Source organism: Rhynchophorus ferrugineus, unplaced genomic scaffold (assembly GCF_030347505.1).
Source record: "Rhynchophorus ferrugineus isolate W39M unplaced genomic scaffold, kcgeb_rfMv2 rfM9, whole genome shotgun sequence".
NCBI lineage: Eukaryota > Metazoa > Arthropoda > Insecta > Coleoptera > Curculionidae > Rhynchophorus > Rhynchophorus ferrugineus.
Window position 1 is genome coordinate 40,283,535 of NW_027472588.1, and position 24,412 is coordinate 40,307,946.

The window sequence follows — 24,412 nt, forward strand, 5'->3', positions numbered from 1 at the left end:
GGCGGGTCGCTAGTATAAAATAAACAAATAGCGTCCGTGCGACAAAATGTTCTGAGTATGTATATTGTCAAAAATGTCAAATCTTACGATGGAACCGTCAGATGGATTCACATGACATCAGTGTTGCTAATTCCCGAAATATAAATAGTGACCCTCGTACATTAACTAATTAGGATTGTTTTAAGCATATCTAATGTAAGATGTAAATAATAAAAACAATTTGCGTGTAATAAAAATATATTTGTTTATTAGTGGAATGAGATATTCATTTAAATTTGTTTGATTACATCGTTCAAGTCTTTAGTGATGATCAGTCTGATGAATATCGAGAAAAAAAGGACCTCTTATACTTACATAAGATGACTGCTGGTGTCCCAGGCCAGAATCTTGCTGACTTCGTGAGGCCCGTGACTTAGCACGGCTATATGTTGCTGGGTGACGGTGATGTGCTTGACGTGGGTGTACGTCTCCCGACTACCCTCCTGTACGTGCGCCAGCATTAGAAAACTGTCCCCATCCGGCGAAAAAATCGGATGTTCCTGGACGTCCAGCCAAGCCCTTTCCAGGGCCCTTTCCGTGTGTGTCTGCAACATCGAACAGAACGGACCCATGGTTATACAACTATTTTTAGCTGATGCATAACCGACGCCGTAGCGGGGAAAGAGGTTCACTGCCCAACACACATACATATCGTATTCGAATTTTTTCCAAGGTCGTCCGCCATTACCCCGAAGCAATTTCCTTTAAAACCTATCCGGGTGATTTATGGCCGAAATACTTAGTTTTACGTTTAAGGAATAAGAAAGGTCAGATGATTAGTCGTAAATATAAAACGGGCGCGATATAATCTTGGGGTAATCTCGCCCAATAAGGGCTATTTTAAGAGCGCGATGATTTTGTCTGGATATTAAGGCTTTTTTATAAGATTGCGGCTGTATAAGTGGTTTTCGAGTAACTGAAAAGGCGTAAAATTGCCAAAAAGTATGACTACCAGTTACCAGTACCAGTACCGGAAAGTCATTACCGGTTGATGTCGCTATACTCAAGTATGCGTATGCGATGTTATGATTTAACACATAACACACAAGTTCCCAGCCTGACACATAGATGGCGCTACTAGAATTTGATCCATATGTTTTTAGTTAACCCTAATCCTCAAAAGATGCGTGTATAAATGTGACAGCTGTCGGATCATTAGTTTGTGAATTATAACCTTTTGTGTGAAGCTACTTTTGTTATTGTGAAAAAAATGCATAAAAAGGAATTTCGCGTATTGATAAAATATTGCTTTTTGAAGGAAAAAATACAGTTGAAACAAAAACTTGGTTTGATGCCGAATTTCCGGACACTGCCCCAGGAAAATCAACCATCAAGTATTGGTATGCTAAGGTTGGACGTGGTGAAATGAGCACCGAAGACGGTGAACTCAGTGGATAAAAATGAGGTTGTTACCGACGAAAACATAAACAAAAATCCACAAAATGATTTTGAATGACCGTAAATTGAAGTTGAATGAAATAGTAGACACTCTAAAAATATCAACTGGACGTGTACATCATTCACGAATATTTGGGTATGAGAAAGCTCTGTGCAAGAGTGGGTGCCGCGCGAGCACACTTTTGACCATAAACAACGACGAGTTGATGATTCGGAGTAGTCTTTGAAGATGATCGAGTTGAATAAACCCGAGTTTTTGCGTCTATATGTGACAATGGAGGAAATATGGCTCCATCATTTCACTCTAAGTCCAATCGACAGTCATTCGAGTGTACTGCAAACGATGAACCCGTTCTAAAGCGTGGGAAAACGCAACAGTCGGCTGGCAAGGTTATGGCGTCTGTATTTTGGCATGCGCATGGAATAATTTTCATTGACTACCTTGAAAAAGGAAGGACGATCAACAGCGACTTTTACATAACGTTATCTTCAAACACGGTTATCACCTAGCGAAGCCTGCCGGTCGGCTGCAAGGCCAAATCGTTTTGGTCGTAAGACAATGCACTGTGTTCAGTGCGACCAGAATGTTTTGATGTATTATAAACAGGGATGAAAAAGTTAATAGTTAAACCGTTTTAATATTCATCAAGGCATGTAAGAAATACTATAATACTACGTTATACGAAATACTATACGATACGAAATTATAATAATTATGAATACTATACGAAATACATATATAATACGTTCTCTATAATTAATAGAATACTACAGTTCTTCTTTTTACCTCTATACAGGTCCAGTTCGGCGCTAAACAGGCTGAAACTATACTGAGGTTTTGAGATCGATTTATCCAGACTACAGATACCTGAGTGTTACGTTGACCGATCCATCCAGCTGAGGTAAGATAATAATCTCTAGAAAATAAAGAAAGCGATTTAAGGTTAGAAATGTATGTGATACATAAGTTATGATTAATACAAATAGTTTCAACATTCAAGAACTTTCATTTAGAGAATGGTGAAGCCATTTAATTTACTTTACCCCATATATATATATATATATATATATATTGAGGCAATTTTAGACAATTCAGGCCTTCGTTTACTATATTTTTTTAACAAACGTTCAACAATTGGGCATGTATATAGAACAAGAGCTGCAATTGAAAAAGCCTATGAAGTTATAAAACTATATCCAGCTATATTCTTAGATGTAACACAAGCTTAGCGATATAAGAAAATCAGTTATAAAGAAGAAGCACAACAATTTGGTCTTCTTGACATGAACATTTTCAATTTCTATTCTCATATATTCTATTATATATTACTGCTTATTAGTTTTTGATCAATATCTTTCCATATTCTTTAAGTATCGTGTTCCATTTGATTAGAAATTTAGTCTGTATAGCCTGGAATCATTAGTAAATATATCATAATATAAATAAGTCATAAATAATCAGTTGTCAATAGTAAATCATAGTTTTTTTCATATTCTTGTATCCTGTATGTAATCTATCCATAAAGATTATGAACAATGTTGAGCTTAGACTATATAACGTAGTTGCCATTAGTAAATCATAGTTTTTTTCATATTCTTGTATCCTGTATGTAATCTATCCATAAAGATTATGAACAATGTTGAGCTTAGACTATATATCGTAGTTGCCATTAGTAAATCATAGTTTTTTTCGTATCCTATATGTAATCTATCCATAAAGATTATGAACAATGTTGAGCTTAGACTATATATCGTAGTTGTCATTAGTAAATCATAGTTTTTTTCGTATCCTGTATGTAATCTATCCATAAAGATTATGAACAATGTTGAGCTTAGACTATATAACGTAGTTGTCATTAGTAAATCATAGTTTTTTTCGTATCCTGTATGTAATCTATCCATAAAGATTATGAACAATATTGAGCTTAGACTATATAACGTAGTTGTCATTAGTAAATCATAGTTATTTTCGTATTCTGTATGTAATCTATCCATAAAGATTATGAACAATGTTGAGCTTAGACTATATATCGTAGTTGTCATTAGTAAATCATAGTTTTTTTCGTATCCTGTATGTAATCTATCCATAAAGATTATGAACAATGTTAAGCTTAGACTATATATCGTAGTTGTCATTAGTAAATCATAGTTTCTTTCGTATTCTTGTATCCTATATGTAATATATCCATAAAGATTGTGAACAATGTTGAGCTTAGACTATATATCGTAGTTGTCATTGTGTTCTAATGTTGTCTGCTTTCTTATGTTCTCTAATTAGAACGTTTGTGTTTGTCCTGTATATTTCTCTTCTCTTCTCTTTTTATTATATTCTCTTCTTAGGTCCTTCCTAATCTATGAATGCTACGTATATCTGCCTTACTTATCTAATACTGAATATATGGTACTGTAAACTTAACTTACCTATTTTAATCGGCTATCTATCATCAGTTCATGAATTTTCATAGCGGTGCATAGCAGAGTAACCCCTCTATAATTATATTAGTCTGTTTTGTCGCCCTTTTTATGACCTGCTTATAATATTCAGAATACGTTTTGTACTAGACATAAATAATATAAAATCCACCGTCCTTGTTTCATTCCAATCGATCTCATACATTCTGATACCGCAGATTAATCTGTCATGGCTAGAACTTTAACAATAGCTGCTTTTGCGTGTCCAGTCGTGTGATAATATCGACGGTGGAGCGCTAATTTGTGTTCAGTGCCATACTCGATGTAATGACGATAATAATCGACTTAGTATCCACCACAAAACCATTTATCGGAAATTAACATTACATACATTTAATTGAAAACGTCAGCGTTGATCATACAGTGCATCTGGTTAGTAATAGTTAAACTATAATACGTTTTTCATCGAATTTTTCAAGTTGCTTCACCAACAATCCTAATTCAATACCTACTGGGACTAATATATGTTAATTTTGATCGTGATTTTCAGAAAGTGAATAACTTTTGGTTATTTTTGTACTTATTTTGGTCTGTCTGTATTTCTCATTGAATTACTATAGTTCAAATAAGTAAACAAAGCTAAGGGTTTGAATTAAGGTTAAGACTTACTGTCCTAATAAGGCCTTCGGTGGTAAAACTTGTTGAGGTTCATTGGTTAAATTAGTTAAGTCCAAAATCCACAGTTGTACGTGAGGAATAGGCGTACCAGGCTGAAACACGTTAAAAAAATTGTGGTGGCATCACTTTGTTAATTAATTTCTTTATCAGTCTTACCGTCGGATATCTGACACTTTTCGATGAGGGGAATGAAGCCGGCCGATTCGAGGCCTTTCCAGCCGTTAGTACCGTACTGGTTTGAAACCATGGAAAATTGAGAATACCTACATCGCTGTCGTTGAACGTGGCATATAGTAAATGGGTACCATCGTATGATGCCCATAAGGCTTCTTGGCTTTGCAATACATCTTCTGAAATTACCATAAAAAGAACATAATTGTAAAAAAGTTATAAACAATTTGTTGGACTAGTGCCCGGTGGTTGAAATTCGACCACAATTAGTTATATCCCCGGCCTGACACACAGATGGCTCTACTATAATTAAGTCCATATGATTTTTAATTAGCCTTAACCCTCAAAAGATGCGTGTATAAATTTGATAGCTATCGGGTCATTAGTTTGTGAATTATGTCATTTTGAGTGAAGCAACTTTTGTCTGAATTTCGCGTGTTGATAAAATATTGCTTTTTAAACGGAAGAAATACAGTTGAAGCAAAAACTTGGCTTGATACCGAGTTTCCGAACACTGCTCCAGGAAAATCATCCATCAACGATTGGTCTGCTAAGTTTAGATGTGGTGAAATGAGCACCGAAGACAAGCAAAGGAGATTTTTACCGACGAAAACATTTTAAAAATCCACAAAATGATATTGAATGACCGTAAATTGAAATTGAATGAAAAAACAGACACTCTAAAGATATCAACTGAACGTGTACATCATATTATTCACGAATATTTTTGCATTAGAAAGCTCTGTGCAAAGTGGGTGCCGCGCGAGCTCACTTTTGACTAAAAACAACGACGAGTTGATGATTCGGAGCAGTGTTTGAAGATGATCAAGCGTAATAAACCCGAGTTTTTGCGTCGATATGCGACAATGGATGAAACATGACTCCACCATTTCACTTTGAAGCCCAATCGACAGTCATCCGAGGGGACTGCACACGATGAACCCGCTCCAAAGCGTGAGGAAACGCAACAGTTGGCTGGCAAGGTTGACTACCTTGAAAAAGGAAGGACCATCAACAGCGACTATTACATAGCGTTATTGGACCGTTGGAAGATAAAATCGCCGAAAAACGGCCGCATTTGAAGAAAAAGATTGTGTTGCTTCACCAAGACAATGTCATAAGTGTCACAAAGCACCATGTCACATGTCAGTGAAAACGATGGCAAAAATCCATGAATTGGGCTTCGAATTGCTTCCTCATCCACTGTATGCTCCAGATCTGGCCTCCAGTGACTATTTTCTATTCTCTGATCTCAAAAGGATGCTCGCTGGGAAGCAATTATCATCGAATGAAGACATGGTCGCCGAAAATGATGCCTATTTAAAAGCAAAGGACAAATCGTACTACAAAAATGGTATCGAATAGTTGGAGGGTCGCTATAATCAGTGTATCACCCTTGAAGGGAATTATGTTGAATAAAAAAAACTAATTTTGCCAAAAAAAATGTGTTTTCCTATGGTAGGCCAGGGACTTTTCGATTGACATATTATATATGATGTTTCTGAATTTTTTAAACAGAGAATATATAAATAAAACAATAACGAACACCATAAGCTAAATTGTTTTTTACAATTTAGCTTATGGTGTTCGTTCAGCAATGTTCTAGCTATTATAAAATAAACTATGGTTTTTTAACATTAATTGGCCAATAAAGTAAATAATCAAATAACTGATACTAGGTTAAAAGAATAAAATTTCATATGGTCACACCTCTTATTGCATTAATTCTTAAAATCTAATATTTATCAATGCTTTATAACGTTAACCAAATTATTGGAAAATAGAGGAATTATAGGTATTCTCCTCATAATTCCTCAATTTTCCGATCTATGCATCTATACAAATTGCATGGTTAGTTTCATTTTAACTGCTGTATATTTTCTATTTTTTTGGGAAATACATACCGATGTATTAATTTCAAAGTCTACTTGTGTACTAATGCAAGTACAACAGAACAGTAGTAATAAATTAATTTGTAAATGAATACTATACTAAGCATATCTAATGTAATGTGTAATTAATAAAAAAATTTATGTATTCACATAGTCTTACCTTTTATCCTTATATTTCTCACCTAATATATATTGCAAAAAGAATATATATACCTGGCTTAAACGAATAATTTCTTTATCTAAATTTTTAAATAAAATTGCATTGTTCTTAGCTTATTTATTTCACTCCTCGATCTTTAAAACCGTAGCTGTAATTTTCTTCCCATCAGAAGATGTATATATTTTGGGAATAATTGAATTTATTTCTATTGAATTATCGTACATTAAATTTTATCTGTATAATCTAATGAACAGTCTACAGTTAACAAGGTCTGATTCCTATAAAGTTGGAGTACAGTAATTGGAATACTGAAGCAGTAACAAAAGAACAATTAAACAAGAAGATCGTCACAGACATACAATAGTTTATATATTTTGGTCCAAATTCACAGCTGGAGACTGCATGTGTCTATGTATGAGATGAACAAAGCTGCGTTTGGATTTTAAAAATAATTAATCTGACACTAAAATGGCAAGAAAGTGTTTATCATGATCTTTTGAATTATGCGAGAAAATATTGCTTTTGATAAAAATCTATTTCGGTTCGGCTTGAGCTTGAGGCTCCTCTTTGTACATTTTCGTTAGTGAGAAGAATCTGGAGGATCCATGAAACCTCCAAATGTAGTCTGAGATCATTGGGACGCTTCATTTTCCTTGGTATCTCTTCTCCACCCAATTAATGTTCGGGTAAAATCGTTCACCTCCGATCTGTTAAATTTTCCAGAAAGTAATCGAGGTGAGAATGAACAAAACTTATTCTTAGGCTTATTAGACAAACTAAAGCTTGAAGGGCTTCACGCTCTTTCCACCAACTTTAAGCTCTCTCAAATTCTGTCTCTGCTATTCCATAAACACAATATACGACAGGAACTACAAAAAGGCAAGAATAGACCAAAAACTGCTTTTAGGCTTCTTTCTGATGAATCAACATACACCATTATGGTATAGTATTGGATCTTAAGTGAATTTCAAATAATCCTGTGGTTCTGAAATATATTCCAATTATTTTCGTTTTCATCGTACCAAAATATACAGAAATGTTATTGAACAGTTGTCTTGGTGCAGACTTTTGTAATTTAGAGCAAGATTTTTGATAACACAAAGAGTTAAATCTGGTAAATTAACCATTCTTGCAATAAACACAGGTTTGTTAGTACTTATATACTGAATATATATTGATTGCAAACAAGAATAAACATATTGAAGCTTGATTTAAAAAATATCTTATCTTAAATAAAGCATGAACTCGTAGTTGGTTGATTAAACTGACGAATTCTCAACTCTGCCTCTGCTATTCCATAAACACAATATACGGCAGGACCTACAAAAAGGCAAAAATAGACCAAAAACTGCTTTTAGGCTTCCTTCTGATGAATCAACATACACCATTATGGTATAGTATTGGATCTTAAGTGAATTTCAAATAATCCTGAGGTTCTGAAATATATTCCTATTATTTTCGTTTTCATCGTACCAAAATATACAGAAATGTTATTGAACAGTTGTCTTGGTGCAGACTTTTGTAATTTAGAGCAAGATTTTTGATAACACAAAGAGTTAAATCTGGTAATTTAACCATTCTTGCAATAAACACAGGTTTGTTAGTACTTATATACGGAATATATATTGATTGCAAACAAGAATAAACATATTGAAGCTTGATTTAAAAAATATCTTATCTTAAATAAAGCATTATCTCGTAGTTGGTTGATTAAACTGACGAATTCTCAACTCTGTCTCTGCTATTCCATAAACACAATATACGGCAGAACCTACAAAAAGGCAAGAATAGACCAAAAACTGCTTTTAGGCTTCTTTCTGATGAATCAACATACACCATTATGGTGTAGTATTGGATCTTAAGTGAATTTCAAAAAATCCTGAGGTTCTGAAATATATTCCTATTATTTTCGTTTTCATCGTACCAAAATATACAGAAATGTTGTTGAACGGTTGTCTTGGTGCAGACTATTGTAATTTAGAGCAAGATTTTTGATAACACAAAGAGTTAAATCTGGTAAATTAACCATTCTTGCAATAAACACAGGTTTGTTAGTAGTTATATACGGAATATATATTGATTGCAAACAAGAATAAACATATTGAAGCTTGATTTAAAAAATATCTTATCTTAAATAAAGCATGAACTCGTAGTTGGTTGATTAAACTGACGAATTCTCAACTCTGTCTCTGCTATTCCATAAACACAATATACGGCAGGACCTACAAAAAGGCAAGAATAGACCAAAAACTGCTTTTAGGCTTCTTTCTGATGAATCAACATACACCATTATGGTATAGTATTGGATCTTAAGTGAATTTCAAAAAATCCTGAGGTTCTGAAATATATTCCTATTATTTTCGTTTTCATCGTACCAAAATATACAGAAATGTTGTTGAACGGTTGTCTTGGTGCAGACTATTGTAATTTAGAGCAAGATTTTTGATAACACAAAGAGTTAAATCTGGTAAATTAACCATTCTTGCAATAAACACAGGTTTGTTAGTACTTATATACTGAATATATATTGATTGCAAACAAGAATAAACATATTGAAGCTTGATTTAAAAAATATCTTATCTTAAATAAAGCATGAACTCGTAGTTGGTTGATTAAACTGACGAATTCTCAACTCTGTCTCTGCTATTCCATAAACACAATATACGGCAGAACCTACAAAAAGGCAAGAATAGACCAAAAACTGCTTTTAGGCTTCTTTCTGATGAATCAACATACACCATTATGGTATAGTATTGGATCTTAAGTGAATTTCAAATAATCCTGTGGTTCTGAAATATATTCCAATTATTTTCGTTTTCATCGTACCAAAATATACAGAAATGTTATTGAACAGTTGTCTTGGTGCAGACTTTTGTAATTTAGAGCAAGATTTTTGATAACACAAAGAGTTAAATCTGGTAATTTAACCATTCTTGCAATAAACACAGGTTTGTTAGTACTTATATACTGAATATATATTGATTGCAAACAAGAATAAACATACTGAAGCTTGATTTAAAAAATATCTTATCTTAAATAAAGCATGAACTCGTGGTTGATTAATTAAACCGACGAATTCCCGTTTGCAAAGTTACTTTGACCTTTGCAGAAACTCTTTTTTACTTTGAAGAAACTATCTTCCGAAAACAGAGCCTTTGCGTCTCGACTTGTTCAGAACTCGCAACAAGTTGTCTTGACCGAAGCACCTTAGAGTAGAAACGTGTTGCTTTCCGAATTTAAATTGAAAGCATTGTGTTAGAGGATCCGCCAGTTTCCTGTAGTGGCAGCCCTTACCTGTTGAATTTATAATAGACTTGTCAACATACCTAGCCTAGATCGGTTTTCTATTTCATTTCCTTTTTCGTTCCCTTTATACAAAATGTTTGAGATAGAAATTTAGTACGACATTTTGGCGCTTTATATTAGCCTTTTTTACATTTGTATTTTATTAAAAAACTATCTAATTTACGAGTTCCATCTCGAAAGAACGATATATCCTTTGAGGTTATCCACGAATCGGTCCATTTTTGATATTTTCATAAGAAGTGAAACACTGCTCAGACAGGTCATGGCTGATACGTCGGAACAATTACTAATCTAAAAGAGCAAAGTCTGGAGAATACGGTGGCGATTGTAGCACTTCCCATTTTAATGCTTACAAGTGTGTTTTTTCGGTTTTGCAACTTGTGGTCGAGTGTTGTCGTGCTGAAGAACAATATTGTTGCGGATATCATCAAATACACAGGATTATCGTGGAACCATGGATATTCAGCTTTGTTGATGTTGATGCCATATATGACACCAAATGGTCCCCATAATATTTTTCATTTTGGATTATTGTATGTATTTAATTTTCATCTGTATTGTCGGTATGATGCAAAAAACTTTTCGATTTTGTCGTGGAATCAGCATTTCCATTAGTTTAGAAGTTATGTTTCTAACTCAGATTTGGTTCAAACAGGCAATTTGAGAAAATTTCAGTATAGTCTCTCAGCTTTTTATCTGCTTGCAAAATAAATGCGATATTCGTTTTTAACACTAGTAAATTGTACAAATTACAGATTTGGAGCTTATTTGGAAACAAAGAATTTTTGCAATTTTTCCGTATATATACTCAGGAAAAATCGCGATTTTTGCCCATTTTCAGACTTTCTTTTCCCATTTAATTAATATTTCAGATATATTAAAGATAATACTCTCTCTTATGTAAAATTTTATAACAAATTTGCTACAGTTAATATATTTTAACTATTTCCATTAGTTTAGAAGTTATGTCTCTAATTCAGATATGGTTCAAAAAGGCAATATTGAGAAAATTTCATTATAGTCTCTTAACTATTTATCTCGTCGCAAAATAAATGCGATATTCGTTATTAGCACTATTAAATAGTACTAATTACAGATTTGGAGCTTATTTGGAGATATAAAGCATTTTTGCAATTTTTCCATATATATACTCAGGAAAAATCGCGATTTTTGCCCATTTTCAGACTTTCTTTTCCCATTTAATTAATATTTCAGATATATTAAAGAAAATATTCTCTCTTATGTAAAATTATATAACAAATTTGCTACAGTTAATATATTTCAACTATTTCCATTAGTTTAGAAGTTATGTCTCTAATTCAGAATTGGTTCAAAAAGGCAATATTGAGAAAATTTCATTATAGTCTCTTAACTATTTATCTCGTCGCAAAATAAATGCGATATTCGTTATTAGCACTATTAAATAGTACTAATTACAGATTTGGAGCTTATTTGGAGATATAAAGCATTTTTGCAATTTTTCCATATATATACTCAGGAAAAATCGCGATTTTTGCCCATTTTCAGACTTTCTTTTCCCATTTAATTAATATTTCAGATATATTAAAGAAAATATTCTCTCTTATGTAAAATTATATAACAAATTTGCTACAGTTAATATATTTCAACTATGTCCATTAGTTTAGAAATTATGTCTCTAATTCAGATTTGGTTCAAAAAGGCAATATTGAGAAAATTTCATTATAGTCTCTTAACTATTTATCTCGTCGCAAAATAAATGCGATATTCGTTATTAGCACTATTAAATAGTACTAATTACAGATTTGGAGCTTATTTGGAGATATAAAGCATTTTTGCAATTTTTCCATATATATACTCAGGAAAAATCGCGATTTTTGCCCATTTTCAGACTTTCTTTTCCCATTTAATCAATATTTCAGATATATTAAAGAAAATATTCTCTCTTATGTAAAATTATATAACAAATTTGCTACAGTTAATATATTTCAACTATGTCCATTAGTTTAGAAATTATGTCTCTAATTCAGATTTGGTTCAAAAAGGCAATATTGAGAAAATTTCATTATAGTCTCTTAACTATTTATCTCGTCGCAAAATAAATGCGATATTCGTTATTAGCACTATTAAATAGTACTAATTACAGATTTGGAGCTTATTTGGAGATATAAAGCATTTTTGCAATTTTTCCATATATATACTCAGGAAAAATCGCGATTTTTGCCCATTTTCAGACTTTCTTTTCCCATTTAATCAATATTTCAGATATATTAAAGAAAATATTCTCTCTTATGTAAAATTATATAACAAATTTGCTACAGTTAATATATTTCAACTATGTCCATTAGTTTAGAAATTATGTCTCTAATTCAGATTTGGTTCAAAAAGGCAATATTGAGAAAATTTCATTATAGTCTCTTAACTATTTATCTCGTCGCAAAATAAATGCGATATTCGTTATTAGCACTATTAAATAGTACTAATTACAGATTTGGAGCTTATTTGGAGATATAAAGCATTTTTGCAATTTTTCCATATATATACTCAGGAAAAATCGCGATTTTTGCCCATTTTCAGACTTTCTTTTCCCATTTAATTAATATTTCAGATATATTAAAGAAAATATTCTCTCTTATGTAAAATTATATAACAAATTTGCTACAGTTAATATATTTCAACTATGTCCATTAGTTTAGAAATTATGTCTCTAATTCAGATTTGGTTCAAAAAGGCAATATTGAGAAAATTTCATTATAGTCTCTTAACTATTTATCTCGTCGCAAAATAAATGCGATATTCGTTATTAGCACTATTAAATAGTACTAATTACAGATTTGGAGCTTATTTGGAGATATAAAGCATTTTTGCAATTTTTCCATATATATACTCAGGAAAAATCGCGATTTTTGCCCATTTTCAGACTTTCTTTTCCCATTTAATCAATATTTCAGATATATTAAAGAAAATATTCTCTCTTATGTAAAATTATATAACAAATTTGCTACAGTTAATATATTTCAACTATGTCCATTAGTTTAGAAATTATGTCTCTAATTCAGATTTGGTTCAAAAAGGCAATATTGAGAAAATTTCATTATAGTCTCTCAACTTTTTATCTCATCGCAAAATAAATGCGATATTCGTTATTAGCACTATTAAATAGTACTAATTACAGATTTGGAGCTTATTTGGAGATATAAAGCATTTTTGCAATTTTTCCATATATATACTCAGGAAAAATCGCGATTTTTGCCCATTTTCAGACTTTCTTTTCCCATTTAATCAATATTTCAGATATATTAAAGAAAATATTCTCTCTTATGTAAAATTATATAACAAATTTGCTACAGTTAATATATTTCAACTATGTCCATTAGTTTAGAAATTATGTCTCTAATTCAGATTTGGTTCAAAAAGGCAATATTGAGAAAATTTCATTATAGTCTCTTAACTATTTATCTCGTCGCAAAATAAATGCGATATTCGTTATTAGCACTATTAAATAGTACTAATTACAGATTTGGAGCTTATTTGGAGATATAAAGCATTTTTGCAATTTTTCCATATATATACTCAGGAAAAATCGCGATTTTTGCCCATTTTCAGACTTTCTTTTCCCATTTAATTAATATTTCAGATATATTAAAGAAAATATTCTCTCTTATGTAAAATTATATAACAAATTTGCTACAGTTAATATATTTCAACTATGTCCATTAGTTTAGAAATTATGTCTCTAATTCAGATTTGGTTCAAAAAGGCAATATTGAGAAAATTTCATTATAGTCTCTTAACTATTTATCTCGTCGCAAAATAAATGCGATATTCGTTATTAGCACTATTAAATAGTACTAATTACAGATTTGGAGCTTATTTGGAGATATAAAGCATTTTTGCAATTTTTCCATATATATACTCAGGAAAAATCGCGATTTTTGCCCATTTTCAGACTTTCTTTTCCCATTTAATCAATATTTCAGATATATTAAAGAAAATATTCTCTCTTATGTAAAATTATATAACAAATTTGCTACAGTTAATATATTTCAACTATGTCCATTAGTTTAGAAATTATGTCTCTAATTCAGATTTGGTTCAAAAAGGCAATATTGAGAAAATTTCATTATAGTCTCTTAACTATTTATCTCGTCGCAAAATAAATGCGATATTCGTTATTAGCACTATTAAATAGTACTAATTACAGATTTGGAGCTTATTTGGAGATATAAAGCATTTTTGCAATTTTTCCATATATATACTCAGGAAAAATCGCGATTTTTGCCCATTTTCAGACTTTCTTTTCCCATTTAATCAATATTTCAGATATATTAAAGAAAATATTCTCTCTTATGTAAAATTATATAACAAATTTGCTACAGTTAATATATTTCAACTATGTCCATTAGTTTAGAAATTATGTCTCTAATTCAGATTTGGTTCAAAAAGGCAATATTGAGAAAATTTCATTATAGTCTCTTAACTATTTATCTCGTCGCAAAATAAATGCGATATTCGTTATTAGCACTATTAAATAGTACTAATTACAGATTTGGAGCTTATTTGGAGATATAAAGCATTTTTGCAATTTTTCCATATATATACTCAGGAAAAATCGCGATTTTTGCCCATTTTCAGACTTTCTTTTCCCATTTAATTAATATTTCAGATATATTAAAGAAAATATTCTCTCTTATGTAAAATTATATAACAAATTTGCTACAGTTAATATATTTCAACTATGTCCATTAGTTTAGAAATTATGTCTCTAATTCAGATTTGGTTCAAAAAGGCAATATTGAGAAAATTTCATTATAGTCTCTTAACTATTTATCTCGTCGCAAAATAAATGCGATATTCGTTATTAGCACTATTAAATAGTACTAATTACAGATTTGGAGCTTATTTGGAGATATAAAGCATTTTTGCAATTTTTCCATATATATACTCAGGAAAAATCGCGATTTTTGCCCATTTTCAGACTTTCTTTTCCCATTTAATCAATATTTCAGATATATTAAAGAAAATATTCTCTCTTATGTAAAATTATATAACAAATTTGCTACAGTTAATATATTTCAACTATGTCCATTAGTTTAGAAATTATGTCTCTAATTCAGATTTGGTTCAAAAAGGCAATATTGAGAAAATTTCATTATAGTCTCTTAACTATTTATCTCGTCGCAAAATAAATGCGATATTCGTTATTAGCACTATTAAATAGTACTAATTACAGATTTGGAGCTTATTTGGAGATATAAAGCATTTTTGCAATTTTTCCATATATATACTCAGGAAAAATCGCGATTTTTGCCCATTTTCAGACTTTCTTTTCCCATTTAATCAATATTTCAGATATATTAAAGAAAATATTCTCTCTTATGTAAAATTATATAACAAATTTGCTACAGTTAATATATTTCAACTATGTCCATTAGTTTAGAAATTATGTCTCTAATTCAGATTTGGTTCAAAAAGGCAATATTGAGAAAATTTCATTATAGTCTCTTAACTATTTATCTCGTCGCAAAATAAATGCGATATTCGTTATTAGCACTATTAAATAGTACTAATTACAGATTTGGAGCTTATTTGGAGATATAAAGCATTTTTGCAATTTTTCCATATATATACTCAGGAAAAATCGCGATTTTTGCCCATTTTCAGACTTTCTTTTCCCATTTAATTAATATTTCAGATATATTAAAGAAAATATTCTCTCTTATGTAAAATTATATAACAAATTTGCTACAGTTAATATATTTCAACTATGTCCATTAGTTTAGAAATTATGTCTCTAATTCAGATTTGGTTCAAAAAGGCAATATTGAGAAAATTTCATTATAGTCTCTTAACTATTTATCTCGTCGCAAAATAAATGCGATATTCGTTATTAGCACTATTAAATAGTACTAATTACAGATTTGGAGCTTATTTGGAGATATAAAGCATTTTTGCAATTTTTCCATATATATACTCAGGAAAAATCGCGATTTTTGCCCATTTTCAGACTTTCTTTTCCCATTTAATCAATATTTCAGATATATTAAAGAAAATATTCTCTCTTATGTAAAATTATATAACAAATTTGCTACAGTTAATATATTTCAACTATGTCCATTAGTTTAGAAATTATGTCTCTAATTCAGATTTGGTTCAAAAAGGCAATATTGAGAAAATTTCATTATAGTCTCTTAACTATTTATCTCGTCGCAAAATAAATGCGATATTCGTTATTAGCACTATTAAATAGTACTAATTACAGATTTGGAGCTTATTTGGAGATATAAAGCATTTTTGCAATTTTTCCATATATATACTCAGGAAAAATCGCGATTTTTGCCCATTTTCAGACTTTCTTTTCCCATTTAATTAATATTTCAGATATATTAAAGAAAATATTCTCTCTTATGTAAAATTATATAACAAATTTGCTACAGTTAATATATTTCAACTATTTCCATTAGTTTAGAAGTTATGTCTCTAATTCAGAATTGGTTCAAAAAGGCAATATTGAGAAAATTTCATTATAGTCTCTTAACTATTTATCTCGTCGCAAAATAAATGCGATATTCGTTATTAGCACTATTAAATAGTACTAATTACAGATTTGGAGCTTATTTGGAGATATAAAGCATTTTTGCAATTTTTCCATATATATACTCAGGAAAAATCGCGATTTTTGCCCATTTTCAGACTTTCTTTTCCCATTTAATTAATATTTCAGATATATTAAAGAAAATATTCTCTCTTATGTAAAATTATATAACAAATTTGCTACAGTTAATATATTTCAACTATGTCCATTAGTTTAGAAATTATGTCTCTAATTCAGATTTGGTTCAAAAAGGCAATATTGAGAAAATTTCATTATAGTCTCTTAACTATTTATCTCGTCGCAAAATAAATGCGATATTCGTTATTAGCACTATTAAATAGTACTAATTACAGATTTGGAGCTTATTTGGAGATATAAAGCATTTTTGCAATTTTTCCATATATATACTCAGGAAAAATCGCGATTTTTGCCCATTTTCAGACTTTCTTTTCCCATTTAATTAATATTTCAGATATATTAAAGAAAATATTCTCTCTTATGTAAAATTATATAACAAATTTGCTACAGTTAATATATTTCAACTATTTCCATTAGTTTAGAAATTATGTCTCTAATTCAGATTTGGTTCAAAAAGGCAATATTGAGAAAATTTCATTATAGTCTCTTAACTATTTATCTCGTCGCAAAATAAATGCGATATTCGTTATTAGCACTATTAAATAGTACTAATTACAGATTTGGAGCTTATTTGGAGATATAAAGCATTTTTGCAATTTTTCCATATATATACTCAGGAAAAATCGCGATTTTTGCCCATTTTCAGACTTTCTTTTCCCATTTAATCAATATTTCAGATATATTAAAGATAATACTCTCTCTTATGTAAAATTTTATAACAAATTTGCTACATTTAACATATTTCAACTATTTCCATTAGTTTAGAAGTTATGTCTATAATTCAGAATTGGTTCATAAAGACAATATTGAGAAAATTTCATTATAGTCTCTTAACTTTTTATCTCGTCGCAAAATAAATGCGATATTCGTTATTAGCACTATTAAATAGTACTAATTACAGATTTGGAGCTTATTTGGAAATATAAAGCATTTTTGCAATTTTTCCATATATATGCTCAGGAAAAATCGCGATTTTTGCCCATTTTCAGACTTTCTTTTCCCATTTAATCAATATTTCAGATATATTAAAGATAATACTCTCTCTTATGTAAAATTTTATAACAAATTTGCTACAGTTAATATATTTCAACTATTTCCATTAGTTTAGAAGTTATGTCCCTAATTCAGAATTGGTTCATAAAGACAATATTGAGAAAATTTCATTATAGTCTCTTAACTTTTTATCTCGTCGCAAAATAAATGCGATATTCGTTATTAGCACTATTAAATAGTACTAATTACAGATTTGGAGCTTATTTGGAAATATAAAGCATTTTTGCAATTTTTCCATATATATGCTCAGGAAAAATCGCGATTTTTGCCCATTTTCAGACTTTCTTTTCCCATTTAATCAATATTTCAGATATATTAAAGATAATACTCTCTCTTATGTAAAATTTTATAACAAATTTGCTACATTTAACATATTTCAACTATTTCCATTAGTTTAGAAGTTATGTCTATAATTCAGAATTGGTTCATAAAGACAATATTGAGAAAATTTCATTATAGTCTCTTAACTTTTTATCTCGTCGCAAAATAAATGCGATATTCGTTATTAGCACTATTAAATAGTACTAATTACAGATTTGGAGCTTATTTGGAAATATAAAGCATTTTTGCAATTTTTCCATATATATGCTCAGGAAAAATCGCGATTTTTGCCCATTTTCAGACTTTCTTTTCCCATTTAATCAATATTTCAGATATATTAAAGATAATACTCTCTCTTATGTAAAATTTTTTAACAAATTTGCTACAGTTAATATATTTCAACTATTTCCATTAGTTTAGAAGTTATGTCCCTAATTCAGAATTGGTTCAAAAAGCCAATATTGAGAAAATTTCATTATAGTCTCTTAGCTTTTTATCTCGTCGCAAAATAAATGCGATATTCGTTATTAACACTATTAAATAGTACTAATTACAGATTTGGAGCTTATTTGGAAATATAAAGCATTTTTGCAATTTTTCCATATATATGCTCAGGAAAAATCGCGATTTTTGCCCATTTTCAGACTTTCTTTTCCCATTTAATCAATATTTCAGAATATTAAAGATAATACTCTCTCTTATGTAAAATTTTATAACAAATTTGCTACAGTTAATATATTTCAACTATTTCCATTAGTTTAGAAGTTATGTCTCTAATTCAGAATTGGTTCAAAAAGACAATATTGAGAAAATTTCATTATAGTCTCTTAACTTTTTATCTCGTTGCAAAATAAATGCGATATTCGTTATTAGCACTATTAAATAGTACTAATTGCAGACTTGGAGCTTATTTGGAGATATAAAGCATTTTTGCAATTTTTCCATATATATATATACTCAGGAAAAGTCGAGATTTTTGCCCATTTTCAGACTTTCTTTTCCCATTTAATTAATATTTCAGATATATTAAAGAAAATACTCTCTCTTATGTAAAATCCTATAACACATTTGCTAAAGTTATTATATTTCAATCAAACATAACCAAAAAAGCTTTCAGTGTGTTTCGCCTTCCTTAATTCATACGACAGAAAGAATCGAAGCTTTTGAATCATTCCCATGTCCTTCGAGCGATTGGAAATGATTTATTGTGTTATTCCCAGCAACTCTGTAAATTGTTCTTACGTTATGCACAGATTATCGTCGAGTGACGCCTTCAAATCTTGGTCTTTTTGGCTGTTCGGAAAACTCCTTGCCTTCGGTGTCAAAATTACCACTTTTAAGACATCGAAATCAGTATTCATATGTTAGAATAGCATAGAATTCGATCACATTGAGCCTCGTTTTTCTTCAAGTTGAATTAAAACCCTCAAGTGCCATTTGAGGATGGTTGTACTCTAGTATTTTGAGTAATAATAATAAGTTGTAATTCTAGTCTTCAAATTATTCCGGACATGATAATTAAGTAGTACGAAAAAAAAGATGACGGGTACAAGATTATTTGGGTGAAATAATCAAAGTCCTTATAATTATTGTGGTATCTTTTGAAATAATAGAGTGAAACATAAACTTGTTAACAAATTCGTTGGGACATATGTAGAAAGATCTCAAGGGCATGTTTGACTAAATACCTAAATACAAAACCAGTTGTTGAGTACAGTGCGGTTTATAGATAAATATATTTACATGTTGATGTGGTTGATACGTTTGGAAAGCTTATCATTGTTGTATGAATTAAATACAATTAGAGGTAATATGACATTGTATTGTTTCAACTTTTTTTTGACTGCGTTTTCAAGGATTTTCGTAACTTTCATATATGTTCCGAACAATTATATAATGAAAAATAATATTCTAAAAACCCTTGCTAATTTTAACTTTTTTTATTGTTAATAATTATTTTATATAATATTTTTGAATATCTTTTCCCTCGCCAATTGTTTTTCCATATCATTTGACAAGTCTTGTGCTACTAAGGGTATCAATATGTATAGAGGATACAAAATTACTTTTTATCTTATATATAAAAATGAATCGCAAAATATGTTCCTAAGCGCATAACTCAACAACGCCTGGACCAATTTGGCCAAATCTTTTTTTAAAATGTTCGTTGAAGTTCAGGGATGGTTTTTACGGCGAGAAAAATTAGAATTATTGCTGGAAAAACCCTAAAAATAGCCCTTTTTGTTTGAATTTGTTTCGTGTATCAGTTGACAATTCATCTGTCATCTGTCAAAAGTCATCTGTAACAGACAACTTTTTTTTTTTAAATTTGATATGACTTGAACTCAAATCCTTTTAATCCGTACGAATTGTTTTATTTATTTAAAATTTTTTATTTGTTTAAAATTTAATTCAAATTTTAAATAAATAAAACAATTCGTACGGCTTAAAAGGATTTGAGTTCAAGTCATATCAAATTTAAAAAAAAAGTTGTCTGTTACAGATGACTTTTGACAGATGACAGATGAATTGTCAAGTGATACACGAAACAAATTCGTATATCGTGTTTTGTGCAGAGTGTTTAGTTAGTTAGTGTTTGTTTAGTTCGTGATTAGTGAAAAAATAATTTATATTTGATATGCCTCCTATAAGACGAAGCAATTTAGGTAGAAGAACCAGAAATGCTATAAACCAAACTAATTACCGATCTAATCGTACTGCACAAGAACGTGACGACGGAAATGAACGTGAAAGAATTCGGATATCACAAACGCGTGAAGCGCGAGCGCGACATTCAACTAATAATCGCGCAAGTTTGAATCCAGCTGCTTTCAGTTACGATGTGTCAATTGACTACAGTAACTACCAATGTGTTGTTATTGGTTCTATGAACTTGGTTTGCTCACACTGTAAGGCATTAAAATACAAAAACGAAGCCAATGGATTGTGTTGCGCAAATGGTAAAGTGAAATTGATACAATTGGATCCACCACCAGAACCATTGTACTCATTGGTTTCAGGAATAGGAACAGATTCTATACACTTTTTGACACATATTCAACAATATAACAATTGCTTTCAAATGACTTCATTTGGGGCAACAAATGCAGTTCGGGAAAATTTTATGCCAACTTTCAAGGTATGTATTATAGCAGTTACTCATAATTATTTTAGCGAACAAAATTTTCTGTCACCAAAGTTAAGATGTGTTACTAATCTTCAATTTCTTAATCATTACGAAATATATCACTTAGTCATCATATTATATGGTGATTCAGTTTCAGTGACACTTTTATTATATTTTATATTTGATAGATATTAGTTAAAACTAAATATATACTTTTTAAGATCAAATATTATTTAAGTTTGATCATTGACAATCCATTAATTTATACCACACCATAATATTTTTTTTATTTACAGATACAAGGGCAAATATATCACAGAGCAGGTTCACTGTTACCAGTGTCAGATAGCGACAACAAATTCCTGCAAATTTATTTTATGGGCAATTCACCACAAGAAATTGATCTGCGTTGTGCACATAACAATTTAGTAAAAAGGTCTATTGTAGAACAATTACAAACTTTATTTCATCAACACAATCAATTGATTATATTGTTTAAAACTGCCCTGGATCTGATGCCATCCGATAATCACAAAATTGTAATCAGAGCTGATAAAACACCTGCAGGTCAACATACAAGACGTTTTAATGCACCAACTATTGATGAAGTTGCTATCGTTGTAGTTGGAGAAAACTTGGAATCCCGTGATATTGTTTTACATCGTCGGAATTTTCAATTACAACCTATAAAGGAAACACACCGCTCATATGATGCACTGCAATATCCCATTATATTTTGGCAAGGTGAAGATGGCTACGATTTATCAATAAAAATGATAAATCCCATTACAGGTAACTAAAATATTAGTTTAGCTATGGCGATAATATCTCAGTCACTATATTATGTATTTTAATTTTATATTTGAATGTTATTAAAACAAAATCTGTTTACAGGTTCTGAAACCAACAAAAAAGTCAGTTCAATGAACTATTATTCATACCGCCTAATGATTCGGGAAAATGCAGATAATCACATATTGAAATGTCGGCGATTATATCACAAATATGTTGATGACATGTATGTTAAAATTGAAACGGAGAGATTAACATTCATCAGGTTGAATCAAACCAAACTCCGATCTGAAGAGTATATTCACCTTCGAGATGCGATTAATACTGATGGAAATGCACAGAATGTCGGTCGGATGACTATTCTTCCAGCAACATACATCGGAAGCCCTCGGCATATGCACGAATATGCTCAAGATGCCATGTCGTATGTTCGTCATTATGGTACAGCAGATTTGTTCATCACATTTACATGCAATCCGCAATGGATAGAAATTAAGCAGGAGTTATTACCTGGGAAATCATCCATTGATCGTCATGATATTACAGCCAGAGTCTTTAGACAAAAGTTGAAATCTTTAATGAATTTCATCGTAAAACATAATGTGTTTGGTGAGACACGCTGCTGGATGTATTCTGTGGAGTGGCAGAAACGAGGATTGCCACATGCACACATTTTGATTTGGTTGGTTGAAAAGATAAGGCCAAATGAAGTTGATGCAGTGATATCAGCTGAAATCCCTAATGTACAAGTAGATCCTGGATTGCATGAGGTAGTTATCAAAAACATGATACATGGTCCCTGTGGAACTCTTAATCAAAATTCACCGTGTATGATGGATGGTAAATGTTCAAAACGATATCCACGGACATTAATATCGGAAACAATTACTGGTAATGACGGTTATCCATTGTATCGTCGCAGATCGACAGCAGACAATGGAAAATCAACAATTGTCAAATTAAATCAACAAGATATTGAAATAGATAATCGTTGGATTGTTCCATATTCACCCATTTTATCAAAGACATTCAAAGCACACATCAACGTTGAATCTTGCCATTCAGTGAAATCGATTAAATACATTTGCAAATATGTAAGCAAAGGGAGTGATATGGCTGTGATTGGAATTGGTGCAGAGAATTCTAATGATGAAGTTACCCAATACCAAATGGGCCGCTATGTCAGTAGTAATGAAGCAGTTTGGCGAATATTTTCTTTTCCTATTCATGAGAGACACCCTTCTGTTGTTCACTTAGCTGTGCATTTAGAAAATGGACAAAGAGTGTATTTTACAGCACAGAACGCATTACAAAGAGCTGCTCAGCCACCATCTACTACATTAACCAGTTTTTTTGAGACATGCCAAAACGATGATTTCGCACAAACATTGCTATATTCTGAAATGCCAAAATATTATACCTGGAATCAATCCTCAAGGAGATTTATACGACGGAAACAAGGAAAACCAGTTCCAGGATATACAGATGTATATTCCACCGATGCGATTGGCCGGATTTATTCAGTACATCCAAGCAATGATGAATGTTTTTATTTACGACTGCTATTAGTCAATGTACGTGGCCCAACATCATTCCAACAGTTACGAACTGTTGATGGTGAATTGTGTGGATCCTACAGAGAAGCCTGTCAACGTTTGCAATTGCTTGAAAATGACGCTCATTGGGATCAAACTCTCAATGATGCTGTAATATCATCACACACTCATCAAATACGAACATTGTTTTCTATAATCATATCTACATGCTTCCCATCAAACCCAATTGATTTGTGGATGAAGTACAAAGATTATATGTGTGATGATATTTTGTATCAAATACGGAATAGAATGGGAAATCCAAATATACAAATCAGTGAAGAAATTTACAATGAAGCATTGATTTCAATTGAGGACATGTGCTTGATAATGTCAAACAAACTATTAATTCAATTAGGCCTGACCGCGCCCAATCGTCCAATGCATGACGCTTTTAACCAAGAGTTGCATCGAGAAAGACTGTATGATCTCAACGCTTTGAAAGAATAAATTCAAACAAATCTTCCACTGTTAAATGAACAACAGAAGTATGTATTTGAAACTCTTATGAAAGTAACAAATGATGAAACTGGAGGGATTTATTTCTTAGATGCACCTGGTGGTACAGGAAAAACTTTTTTTATTTCATTAATATTAGCAACAATTCGCTCACAAAATAAAATTGCACTTGCACTCGCTTCGTCGGGAATCGCAGCAACTTTGCTTGAAGGTGGTCGAACAGCCCATTCAGCACTAAAATTGCCATTAAATATGCAAAGCAATGAAACTCCAACCTGCAACGTTTCGAAGAACTCT

The 24,412-nt window shown here is 30.9% G+C and overlaps 2 protein-coding genes across 3 annotated transcripts in view; one reads left to right on the forward strand and one right to left on the reverse strand.

Moving 5' to 3' along the window:
* Nucleotides 1-24,412, reverse strand: part of LOC143202984 (inactive dipeptidyl peptidase 10) — a 94,679-nt gene that overhangs the window by 8,132 nt on the left and 62,135 nt on the right. For both annotated transcript variants that reach the window (XM_076415031.1, XM_076415032.1), the window contains exons 8-11: nucleotides 4,684-4,877; nucleotides 4,519-4,619; nucleotides 2,225-2,354; nucleotides 355-584 (exon numbers count right to left, since the gene is read on the reverse strand). In XM_076415031.1, coding sequence (XP_076271146.1) covers nucleotides 355-584; nucleotides 2,225-2,354; nucleotides 4,519-4,619; nucleotides 4,684-4,877 — 655 coding nt within the window. The remainder of the gene's footprint in view (nucleotides 1-354; nucleotides 585-2,224; nucleotides 2,355-4,518; nucleotides 4,620-4,683; nucleotides 4,878-24,412) is intronic.
* On the forward strand, nucleotides 21,581-24,109 carry LOC143202985 (uncharacterized). Its single transcript, XM_076415033.1, has 3 exons — nucleotides 21,581-21,836; nucleotides 21,894-22,061; nucleotides 22,164-24,109. The coding sequence occupies exons 1-3, from the start codon at nucleotides 21,647-21,649 to the stop codon at nucleotides 24,104-24,106; spliced, it is 2,301 nt and encodes a 766-aa protein (XP_076271148.1). The 5' UTR covers nucleotides 21,581-21,646; the 3' UTR covers nucleotides 24,107-24,109.